This window comes from Magallana gigas, chromosome 6 (genome assembly GCF_963853765.1).
Source record: "Magallana gigas chromosome 6, xbMagGiga1.1, whole genome shotgun sequence".
Classification (NCBI taxonomy): domain Eukaryota; kingdom Metazoa; phylum Mollusca; class Bivalvia; order Ostreida; family Ostreidae; genus Magallana; species Magallana gigas.
In genome coordinates, this window is record NC_088858.1 from 48659973 (window position 1) to 48672698 (window position 12726).

At 35.7% G+C, this 12726-nt stretch overlaps 1 protein-coding gene across 2 annotated transcripts; it reads right to left on the minus strand.

Moving 5' to 3' along the window:
• Positions 1-27: 27 nt before the first annotated feature.
• LOC105318180 (hypothetical protein) lies at positions 28-9606 on the minus strand. Of its 2 annotated transcripts, none has more exons than XM_011415129.4 (3): positions 9087-9606; positions 754-900; positions 28-432 (listed from the first exon to the last, which is right to left on the minus strand). In XM_011415129.4, the coding sequence occupies exons 1-3, from the start codon at positions 9325-9327 to the stop codon at positions 287-289; spliced, it is 534 nt and encodes a 177-aa protein (XP_011413431.3). In that variant the 5' UTR covers positions 9328-9606; the 3' UTR covers positions 28-286. The 2 variants fall into 2 exon arrangements, with proteins under 2 accessions (XP_011413431.3, XP_011413430.1); XM_011415128.4 differs by lacking the exon at positions 9087-9606 and adding an exon at positions 3888-4597.
• Positions 9607-12726: the final 3120 nt, after the last annotated feature.

The following is a 12726-nucleotide window of genomic DNA, read 5'->3' on the forward strand; positions in this document are numbered from 1 at the left end:
AAAAACATACAAAAGATGAGACAAATCTAGAACAAAAAAATATTGCTTTTATTACAAATGTAAATGTTGTACTCTGTATATCTTCAAGAAATTACAACATCAAACGAGTATTTAATTTTAAAACATAAAACATGCAATCAGAAGAAAATGTTATTTGTTGAAGAGTCTTGACAACATTGACTCGATGCTAGTTAATACACGAAGTCCGATCTGAATATACGTCACAGGCCACGAAAAAAGTGACCAATATTTTTGGCACAAATAAATGTCGAGGCAGAAAGTGAGATCAGCGGAGTTCTAAGACTTCCATTATTCCCGCCAAAAATGCCAACACTACCCCTGCAATGGCTAGACCCATCGACCAGCCCACAGAATAGCCCATCTGCTCCATTTTCCCACCAAAAACAGCGATTCCAATAACAATGAACAAAACTGAAAATGAAAATACGTGTAAATTACAAAAGTGAGTAGAATATTTTGAAAACAAATACATCCAGTAACGAATTTTACAAATTCGTTTTCACGTAAAAAAAATCACTCTCTTAAACTTGCAAAAAATAAAAAAAATATTGGCCGAGGAAAGTGCATGCTGCGTCAAATTTGACTAGCACTATTATCATGCACATAGAATTGTCTTCCAGCATCACAGTTTCCCGGAAAGTTCATTCAGGAAATAGATTAAAAATGGGTTTGGTTAATGAAGCAATGTGGGAACTTGCACCAGAAAAAATACCTTACATATTTCCTTCTTACCTGACAGGAAAGTAAATAGTATGATGGCGTACAGCGCTTTTCTCTGTTTACACGAGGATACGAAGAAGTATAGGAGAAGGATAAGTAAAGCTATAACCATACAGATCAGACCCAGGCATTCCACGGCTTGTGTAAGGCGAAACCACCCTGTAAAATAGAACAAGCATCAGACCCAGGCATTCCACGGCTTGTGTAAGGCGAAACCACCCTGTAAAATAGAACAAAACGTCAGACCCAGGCATTCCACGGCTTGTGTAAGGCGAAACCACCCTGTAAAATAGAACAAAACGTCAGACCCAGGCATTCCACGGCTTGTGTAAGGCGAAACCACCCTGTAAAATAGAACAAAACATCAGACCCAGGCATTTCGCGGCTTGTGTAAGGCGAAACCACCTTGTACAATAGAACAAACATCAGACCCAGGCATTCCACGGCTTGTGTAAGGCGAAACCACCCTGTAAAATAGAACAAAACATCAGACCCAGGCATTTCGCGGCTTGTGTAAGGCGAAACCACCTTGTACAATAGAACAAAACACCAGACCCACGCATTCCACGGCTTGTGTAAGGCGAAACCACCTTGTACAATAGAACAAAACACCAGACCCACGCATTCCACGGCTTGTGTAAGGCGAAACCACCCTGTAAAATAGAACAAAACATCAGACCCAGGCATTCCACGGCTTGTGTAAGGCGAAACCACCTTGTACAATAGAACAAAACATCAGACCCAGACATTCCGCGGCTTGTGTAAGGCGAAACCACCCTGTAAAATAGAACAAAACATCAGACCCAGACATTCCGCGGCTTGTGTAAGGCGAAACCACCCTGTAAATTAGAACAAAACACCAGACCCAGGCATTCCACGGCTTGTGTAAGGCGAAACCACCCTGTAAAATAGAACAAAACATCAGACCCAGACATTCCGCGGCTTGTGTAAGGCGAAACCACCCTGTAAATTAGAACAAAACACCAGACCCAGGCATTCCACGGCTTAAGTAAGGCGAAACAACCCTGTAAAATAGAACAAAACATTTGACCCGGCCCAGGCATTCCACGGCTTGTGTAAGACGAAACCACCGTTCTACGGCTTATGTTAGGCAAATCTATCCTGTTAAATAGAACAATAAAATTCAAACCGAAATGAACAATTTACAAATCGAATCGAGGCATTCCATAGGATCAGACTTGCATTCTACAGTTTTAAGGTGTTTTATTTGAAATAACCAGTTTAATTACCAATTTGAACACCTCAAACAATCTTTATCCCGATGACATGCAATGTGAGCAATGAAACAAACTTCTTAAAAACCTGTGACAGACAAAGCAAGTTATAGGACCACAATCGCCCTTCTGGCTTCTTCTAAACGGGACACTACAATCATTTTTACACTTCAAATGAATTCAGTTTTGATCTTGCATATTTCTTATATATATTGGAAAACTTTGTTAAAAAAGCAAACCTTGAAAGATAAATTACAATTAAAAACATAAACATCGATCATGCATTTGAAGATTTTCAAGTTTTATCGACTTTTTAAAACAGAATGCAATGATTTCAAATATTTATGATGATTAATATGCATTGTCCTGAACCCTTGTAATCTTGGAGAAACTGAAAGAAAGAGTATTGTTTAATGTGAATTAATTGCATACTCCGACAAGGAAGTACGAGTGAAAATTCGAAATGAAAAAAAAATCGCTTAATAGAATCTCGAGCAGCATTATGAGGTTTCCCATAGATACAACCTGTGAAGCATCATCCGGGCATCTTAGGACGATGACAGGCAAGGATAATCACCACAATGCCTGGGTTCACCGTGTGATGCAACTCATCACGGAGAAAGCTTCGTCAGGAATTTGTTTTTCATTTACTATGCTAATATTAGTTACTACGCATAAATATTAGTTTTCTTCTTCAATTACCAGGAATTCTGACTGTATACACGGGGCTTAAATCCACAGAAATAGCTTTACTTGATTGGCAGACAAATATAAGACCCTTCGCTTTATTATTTTTACAAATGTCACTTTTCTAGACATTGAGAAAAGGAATCGGTAACACCGGAAAACAAACCCTACTGTGCAGCTCACTGAGAACTCATTAACGCGTGCTAACAAGGCGTATTCTTGGAATCTTTCAATTTCAGCAATAAACTGATGCTTCTAAGAACCTGACGGCGAAAATGAAATTTCCGGGAAGTGAGTGAAAAAGTTTAATTTTGCTGATAAGCAACCAAAGCGGAACATTATCTTATTGCATCCTAATAAAAGCGAGCCTCTTAGCAATAAATACCGGTATGATTGGCTAATGTCCTGGAACCTTTCTATAGTCCAGTACCGCGCGGTATTAAGTTTTGAATGGTTTAAAAACGGTATGTTATTGATTGTACAGAATTTTATAGAATCCGGAATATTGGCCGATTTCTATAAACGACGTATGAGAGAGAGAGAGAGAGAGAGAGAGAGAGAGAGAGAGAGAGAGAGAGAGAGAGAGAGAGAGAGAGCTTGATTAGTATTGTGGCATCACTGACCACTGCTGTCTTGCGATGAAATAATATTAAACATTCCCCAATACTTCAAATCAGAGGATGAACAGAAACTGATGCATGCTATTTGGAAGGAATGCTTCGTCTTAGTCACTGACACAAATAGACGTCAAAAACAATTTTCCACGCCACTTCCCATTTCGTGTTGCTTTATTTAGCACTTTGAAGCAATCTTTAGTTACGCGAGAACATTGTATTGCATTAAAGAACCATTTGCTTATCGCTGAATTAAGAATTCCTTTTCCTTCATTAATAGAACTTTATCAAGGTTGATAAAATCAAAAGAAATTCGGGGCTCTGGTTAAAATCTGTTGTTTCCTTTGCTACGTTTGCGGAGTCTGGAAAACAACTGCTTTATCCATGTAGATTGTCTGATATGAATATACATGTACATGTCAGCCGAATTACACTTTTATTCATCAAATCTGATGAAATGTCAAATCGTGAGGGGCAAAAGTCTTCCCCGTTCCAACCTTTTCAAAATGTGCAGAATTTCTGCTTTATGCAAGTGAATAAAAAAATAATGATTTCAAATATTGTCCGATCTACGAATCGCTCATTAATTCGGCATTACTAACACACTTACCGGAATTGAATACATATTTGGGAATCTGAGCGCTACTGGAAAAGCTCCTGGCTGCCTGGGCTTGTTTTGAGTACCTGTATTCCAGCAGGTACTTCCACAGTCCGATGACCTTAGTGGAGGACTCCGTCGTTTGATAATATTCCCAATACAGGGTGGAAAATCCGACCACATACAGAATAAAACCCAGCAAGAAGCTGACAAACGCTAGCTTCATGTACAGAGTGGCATCCCTCCACCTGGAGAACATCGTGTCCAGTGCCTCAGAAATACCCTACGGTTCTGTTCCTGTCCTAGATTGGAGAACAGTTTTAAAACATCCGCAATATCTTTTCTAGATTAAAACTTTGTTAAATGACATTCATTGCATGGTCTCCGAATCTCGGCACGAGGAATTAATTTTTAAACTAGAACAAAAACTCTTCTTGACTTCAAAAAAGAATATCTTCAAATCCAGCGCAAAAATGCCACATTGCTTATCACCCCTTTGACTCTGGTAGAAAAGGTTTGCATCTTCTTGATCATAAACTAAGAACATAAACAATCGAAAAACGAGAGGCAGGTGTGAATCTAATTTAGCGCTAAATTCGCCCCTCCATTCACCACTTTCTCTCACTTCTGAGGTAATTTCAATTAAAGATTTCAGAGGCGAAATGTTCGGCTTCCAGCTCACGGATATATACTCATCTTCCCGTACTCACATTGAGCATTAATTATACCTACATTTACTTTTCCTTCCATATGCACACGTCAATTATCTTCTTGAGAGAGGCCCAACAACGGGGATTTCTCTCCTGTTGTTATTATCGGCTCTTCCCGTTTGGAGCACCCCAGAAACATTAACTATTGTGTAAAAGCTTTTGCCAGAAACTTCATTTATTTTGAGATCAAACTAACATTCGTCTTTGCCAACTTTTCCTCTCTGACATGATGTTTGAACCAGCTAGTCCAACGAAGGAGAAAACATTTTATTTCTGTATGTCTCGAAGAGCTCTCTTACTAAGAAGTGGAATAATGTAGCATTTATTTGTCGTGTTTTTATTTTCAGACTGCACTCAATTTATTCCAAGAATGTTTGCTGCAAATTGTGAACTTTGCAAAAAATATCTAAATATATATCGGGAACGGTTATTGCCTGTTGAATAGCTGAAAATTTCAGGAGACCCTTTTTTATGGAATCATTACGTTTACATGCATTCATTATTTTTTTTAAAATAATTCACAAAGGCATTGCAGGCGTCCTAGTGGTTCGATACTGGGCCTTCTGATGTTTTGTAATCTGATTATATTCGCTGTTTTGCCAAAGTCAATGTATAACGCCAGCTTTCATTACGAGCAGGTTAAGCGAATTAGAAATTCTGGATTTGATATTGATTTTAAAGTCGCAAATTTCAGATTCAGTAGCGTCATGCCTAATTTTATTTTTGAAAAATCAACGGAAATTGCATGTAAATGAAAATAGGGCGAACGTGTACAAGCATAAACAAACAGTTGCAACAGGGGTACATCATTATAAATATATTACGCTTCACTCTATCTGAGCAGAAGCACAAAAACTAGATATTGTAAGGGAGCTTGGTGGAAGAGTTCATTATCTGAAGGAAAGAAAACAAAAATCGGCTAGCATTAAGTTTCTATAGTACCTTGATCAAAAGATGTAATTCTAGTTGATGGCAAAGCCATAGCGATTGCCTATAAACTAATGGCAAATACAAAAATATTAATTTTTTAAAAAAAGTCCTCTTTATGTCTAAGCAGATTAAATATTGTGTGAGAGTAGATTCAATATTATCATCATCTTCTGAATTGCCCTATTTCTGCAAGAACAGAATCGTGATTCGTCAAAAATAAGGAATAACTTTCAAAACAAAAGAAATATTATAATTGCGATGCAACTTTGAATCATATTCTACTAGTTTTAACACAGATTGTACGTCTTCCTCACTTGTCTTTGAATTAGGCTTTCCTTGTTGCATGGAGGAAGTTGTTCCAAAAGGACGCTAAAATGTTCTCATTTTTCTGTTCGGTATTACGAACTTCACCATTAGAGGCGACTCACGCGCAATACTGCAAATTAAACGTCGAATCTTACTGCAGTGTAAACTTTCCTACAAATATCCGCATCTATCAATATAAATGGCATCAAAGAGATTTATCTTAATTCTTCCGATGTTCGCTGCAAGTAGCGCGCGCGTGCCTTGTTGTAAAATGCAGACGGATTACGAGCGAGCGCGGACTACCGAAATCAATGCTTCATGAATCATGCATGTCAGATCAACAACCAAACAGAAATAAAGCAGAGAGTAGAATATACAAGTGTCACTGACGTAACGGGGCGCGTGCCTCCTTAACTACTCAACAACAAACCTTCAGCACCAAAATATTGAATGTCCGTTTGTTGAAGTTCACCCTTGTTACACTCTCCATTAATCCGGAATCCTCCACATCGCCGAAAATGCCAAAGTCCAAAGGTCACAGACTTCAAAAAGCCCTGGTTGTCCGAATATTCTTTAACTGCCCAGACGGAAGTCATTATTCCGGACAAAGCGGAAATGAAGCCGATCGCCAAGCAGGTACATCCCGCGATTAAAAGTTTATTCTTTGAGAGAGAAGTACACATCTGGGGGATGAGATTCTTCGTCGAGAATGATGGTAAGCTTCTTAATTGTGCATATCAAAACATCATAAAGAAAAGGAATCATAAGCCGGGGCACGGGCACTAAAGATTCTACACGTGTAACTAATCAGCAGCGTAACAGAAATCTCATCAAAGTTAAAAGCGACAAAATGTTACCAGAGTAATTGACAGAAGTAATAACTATTGATTATAGGGAACTGAATAAAGTCGTCAAGTTGAGACTTTAACATCTTCAAAAAGTCCAATAAAAACAATTACAATGGCCCGATTTGCCGAGAGCACCCAGAGCAGACGAAGAATCACCGTGTGTTGCTCTGTAAGCTTGTACTCTCTAGAAACTAGAATATGGCCATGGTATTTCAATTATTGCACATTTCACAAATAAGTGTAAAAAGGGTACATGATTTTACGTTATGTGGTTTTATGGTTTACAACTTAGACAAATTGTGCTTTCAATGTCACCGTGCAGGTAAAACAAATTGTCAACTTGATCAAGGTCTAGATCTGTTATGATGAATTGAGATACAATACAATATTATTAAAATGCAATTTAACAATGGATAAGATACAAAATGAGAGCTGCTAATCTCTCTGTTATATGCTGTTTAGGGTTAACGCAAGGTTTACACTGAATATTGAGCTAGGCATGCCATGAATTCAATATTTCTCTAGATCCAAAAGGTGTTTTGGGTTTACACCACGTATGCTCTGTACTCTGCATTATTATGTACACAAAGTTTGTAATGAACTGTACTCCTCTCCCTTGTTGTCCTTGTTAACACCGGGTTAGTTAGTTTCTGGTTTACACTTATTAGAGACTTTCACAATTCGGAACGATTAACTCTCTTTTAATCAAATGCCTTTGAGGACTTTTGTAGACAGATATGGTGATTATTGTATGATCGATACCAATTATTCCCAATAATGTATCCCCGCGCTAAATAATTAAATCATTCTACAGGTTTCACTCGCCAATTAATCTTTATTGTAAAGTTGTCTATATGAATATCCTCTAATTCAATTAGCGCAGGCTATAGCCTACCCATTGTACTCCATTCAATGATGCTGTATTGCCCCTCACCCCCAGCAATGGCTGGTAACTCCTGTTTTGATGACTCAGAATACACCCCAGATCGCTCATTGAAGTTGGCGGTAAACTAACAGATGCACTGAAGAGTCGTTTATGTTCCAGAATGCTGATTGTTTCCAAAGCATCTCCGTGGTGAATTGCATTTTACATTTTGCACCCAGTGTTGAATCATTTGTGAAACTGTTGCAAACATGCTAGATGTATTCATTTTTCTCATTGATTACTATAAAGTACACATTAAAAAAATCTTATCACATTTTTCTGCGAAAATAAAATTGTAATATCACAATTGCTTAAATCATAAGAGTATTTCATGTGAAATAACACTTCACAAGTAATTCTAACAAACTCGTTATTTCATCATAAATAAAAGTCCAGTTAAGTTAATTAAGTTTAAAGTAATAATGATACTGATGAGACAAGGCACTATATATGTGCATTGTGTGCAACCTGTTTCATATAAAAATATCACATTACTAGACATTTAATGTTATCATTGCTACTCTATGATATTAGAGTGTTTTTGGAGAAATAGTGCTTTTAAGAGTGACTTGCTTGCAGCGAATCGATCATCGAACCCATAAAATAACCTACTACCATATGTCTTCCATTCAATGAACACCAGTAAGGAAGGACCAAAACGAAGGGCGCAGATCATGATGATGATTTTATAACGGTTACTAGTATATAAATAGTGCCTGTTTGGGAGGATAACAGTTGAAATTGACACCCCGAGAAAACCATTGTCAACCGACGCGAAGCGGAGGTTGACAATGGTTTTCGAGGGGTGTCAATTTCAACTGTTATCCTCCCAAACAGGCACTATTTATTTTGTTATACTGAATGTCTTTTTTAAAAATTTTAAGAAAATTTTACTGCTTTTATATAGGAATAACGTGAATTCTACAGCGAACCGTACGCGCATAATTTTCGCGCATGTAACATTTTTTAATGTTACCCGTTGCCAAGTGCGTTGCTAACGCTGAGGGTAATAGTAAATATTATTAATTGCGTCTTAACCAATCAGATTTCAGTATTTAACATGAAAGTATAACAATATATTATATAAAATTTTCTGATATTGATTTTTAGAAATACACAATTATTCGACATTCATTGTGACTGTATGACAGCAAGTCATTCATGTTTGAGATAAAAATTAAATATATTCTGACAAGTTAGATTTTTATCTAAAATAGTTACTATACTTTTTTTTTTACAAATGCCAATTCAACGAATGATATACTTACATGTACGAATACAGGAGTAATAATATTCATACACTGCATTACTTTACTTCGTAGAACAATGTTATCTCGTTATATTTAATCAATCGAATTTAAACTTCACCTGAACAAAACTGACCACTGTGCTACATTTGCACGTTGGCATTAAATTTGAATTGTAAATTCCTCACAGATCAATATAATTCTCACATACAGGTATTCATTTTACATCAAATTCATTTCCTCACCTGTCCAATCTCTGTTTTCCAGGTAAACAGAATTAAGGGGGTCCTCATGGCAACCCCGTGGTTCGTCACACTTATTATGAACCCACAGTCCATACGTATCTCGGTAAACATCCACTTGTAAGGTATCTCGCTTCACCCAGAAACCTGAACTTAATCCTGCAATAAAAACCACTAATGCTATGGTCAGCAAAACAAGTCCAAGTTTTAGATTTGTGGACGCCGTCCTCCAATGGTACAGCATTGTGAGATGGAGCTTTACATCGGAGAAGCTGATCGCACCACACCACACGGTACCCAGGACTTCCAGAGACCAAACTGAACGGCGGCTGTTATGCTTCGGCGGAAAATCTATTTCCAGGCCAAAGATTGATCTGTTTAATTTGTGTGATATATGAACCAAGGTTTAAACATCTGCTTCGAATTGCGGGCGGCAAACAGAAAATGATGAGGACGGTACTCCACATGCACGCATGTCTTTGCTAGTCACTCGACCAGTCTGTCAAATCTGTTGGAAGTTGCACAGATCCATGTTAATGACCACAGAAAAATGACATTAGCGCGTTCCTAATTCATCTGCTGTCTGTGGTTTTTACACGTCTGTTTTGGGTAGAGGCGTTTTTTGCAATTTTCGTCATATTAGAGACCGTTTCTAAGCAACTTCTTCATAGATACGATATTTGGTATCGAGGTTATTCATATAGAGATTGCATGATTACATATATTTATTTCAGCTTTTGTTTTCTCTAAGATTTGAATAATTATATGGTTTTTGTTGCTCAAAGTAGTTGAGTTCCTTTAAAAGTTTGTTTAAATTCACGTACAACGCTGTGTTAATTTTTGGCTGATTTTGTTTGACAATTAGTAAGCCAAATGAATTATCAGAACATTATGTAAAAATTTGAAATATAAAGCGCATATTATATATTATACATATGTAGGTGATGCATCTGATCAGACCAGTATTATTTTAACAACTAGTGAATGTCAAAATATTTCTGCTCTCTGCATTAAATTTATAAAATATTCTTTGATTTAAACAAAAAAAAATTAATTTTTTAATCGACAATAGTTGTATCAAAACATATTTTGTCTCTACCAACAATGCCTTTAGATTAATAATGATTTCCTGTACTTATGGTAAAAAAAAAGAACAATTAAAAAAGATACTTACTTTACTTAAAGTGACAACTTCAAATTTGGCGTCATTTGAAGTTAAGGGTTATATAGTACAAAATCGATATAGTGTTATCACAGGCAAAGACACTGGAAACTGTGAATATGTTTTTTAATTCTTTCAATAATATCTATGTAAATAATTTTCTGTTCAATTCGCCGAATCCAATAACTTGTATCAACGATTTATAATACGAATTTTCTTCTGGATAAGAAAGAGTTTTTACGACCTAGTTCATACTGGCTAGTCAAAGTCGAAGTATTATTAAGGACGACGATTCGATGACATGGTCATTTTTAATTGATATTAATTCAAAATCATCATAAACGTATCATATTTTAATTTGGATAGAAAATCTAATGCAGGATTTATAAAAAAAATATTTTTCTCTTACAAGAACACTTTCCCCCATTATAATTCAATGGAAAAAGAAAAGTAATCCACAATTTTTGTAATAATTCCCATTAAAAATCTTATTCGATTTTTATGTTATTTTTTTTTTGATTGTTTTTGATTTATTTTTTAGTAATTCTAACTCGTATAATTTTTTTTTTTATAAAAATCGCTATTGTAGAAGTGAATTGGGTCCGTCGTCCTTAAGCAAATTATTAAGATACTAGTATTCTTCGTGGATTTTTACTATATATGACGTCATTTTTTGTGAGATCTCTATATTTTCTAGCTCAATAAACTATACTTACTAGAAAATCAAGTATAATGATTTGATTGCCAGGTTTTCATTGTTTTCGAAAGATCAAACATACAGTTTCTTACTAGCAATGCCTAGTAAATCTTAGATTAAAAAATACTTGGGAATTTAAAGAAGTTAGACCAAGATAAGTAAAATGATTGACAACATTAAAAGACCATTTACATTTAACATATTGGTTCAGCCTTCCATGATTCATAAATACTACTATTTCAGTCTTACAAACATTTACAGATACTTTACAATCGTTACAATATGAATAAGATTTTTAAATTTTCAAGATTTATAGAGCGTTTTTTGTAAACCATGGAGAGAATCATAGTTACACTAAAACCAGGACATCGCCATAAAAAAGAAACAATGTAACAATGCAAGTAAGTACGTAAGTAATCTTTTATAGCAATATTATATACAAGTACCGATCAAAAGACAATGAGATCGGAAAATAATTTTATCGATGAGTTTCAAGCAAATATTCCAGCTACATGTAATGTGTCAGTTTAAGTAAATCCAAGATGGCGGCGATGTGTAACTACCGAAGAATATAAATCTTAACCAAAAAGTTTCACATTAATATTAGGCACCATATCCATTGGAGCTATACGCCACCTTTGATTAAATGAACAAATATAGTTCATCACTGATTAATTAAATCAGGCACGTAGCATCGGGGGGGGGGGGGGGGGGGGGGGCTTTAATTTATTTGTATTACCTTACCGGATTTTGGAAAGTAACATTTTTCCTTTTTTTTTTGGCTTTTCAAGATTTTTTGGATGAGTCTGCCCCCCCCCCACTTTCAAAAACGATGCTACGTGCCTGTAAATGTATAAATTAGATCTATATAAAATTGTTTATGCCTCCTTATTCTCCTACCTGCACATCAAACAAACTCACAATTGAACATTTTATTGATCAGAATATGATTATATCCTGATCAAAACATTTAAACATTGATGTACATCATATCTAGAACATACCAATAATTCAAGTAGAACAAAAATCAGAATACTGTAACTGTAAACTATATAAAATTGTATAAAGATGAACATTTACAGTTGATTAATTTATCTATTTTATCAAGGTGTAGATGTGTGTGTAAGAGCTTTGCTTTAGATGATCATGTCTGAAAACACGAGTTTTTAACACATTCATATTTTGGGCGCACGTTAATGATTAAAGATTATGTATGATAATATTGATTACTAGTTTTAGACGCTGATGTTGCCAAGTGTAGGTGATAATGTGAGGAAGTGTTGTTATTCACCAAAAGTTGTATGTCTATAATAGGCAAGTCAGACAGTTATACATGTATCAAGTTAATATAGGTATGACATCGACGGTAGTTTCAGTCTGTTATTTATTGAAAAACAACAACCTCAATACTAAGTTACACAATTCTAAATAATTTGAGCCAAATTCAATGTATTCAGTAGCAAATCGGCATTTGATACCCTACATGTAAGATTGTGTTCCGTATCGAGGCTTTTGTGATGCTAAGTCCACAAAGATTTGCTTCTGTATACATGATTTTATCATAATAAATTATGTTATTAATAAGTAACAATTGTTATGCTCAAGTATATATACAAAAATACATAAGAACATGTGTCCATGAGTCATGGAAATGGTGGACAAGTGAGTCTGATCTAGTTTTTTATAGTGTTATCCAAAATAATAACTCATGTTTGTTTAAAGTCTTAAAACATCCAAATAATTTATTGTTTTATATCTGAAATGGTCACACGGCAATGTCGTTT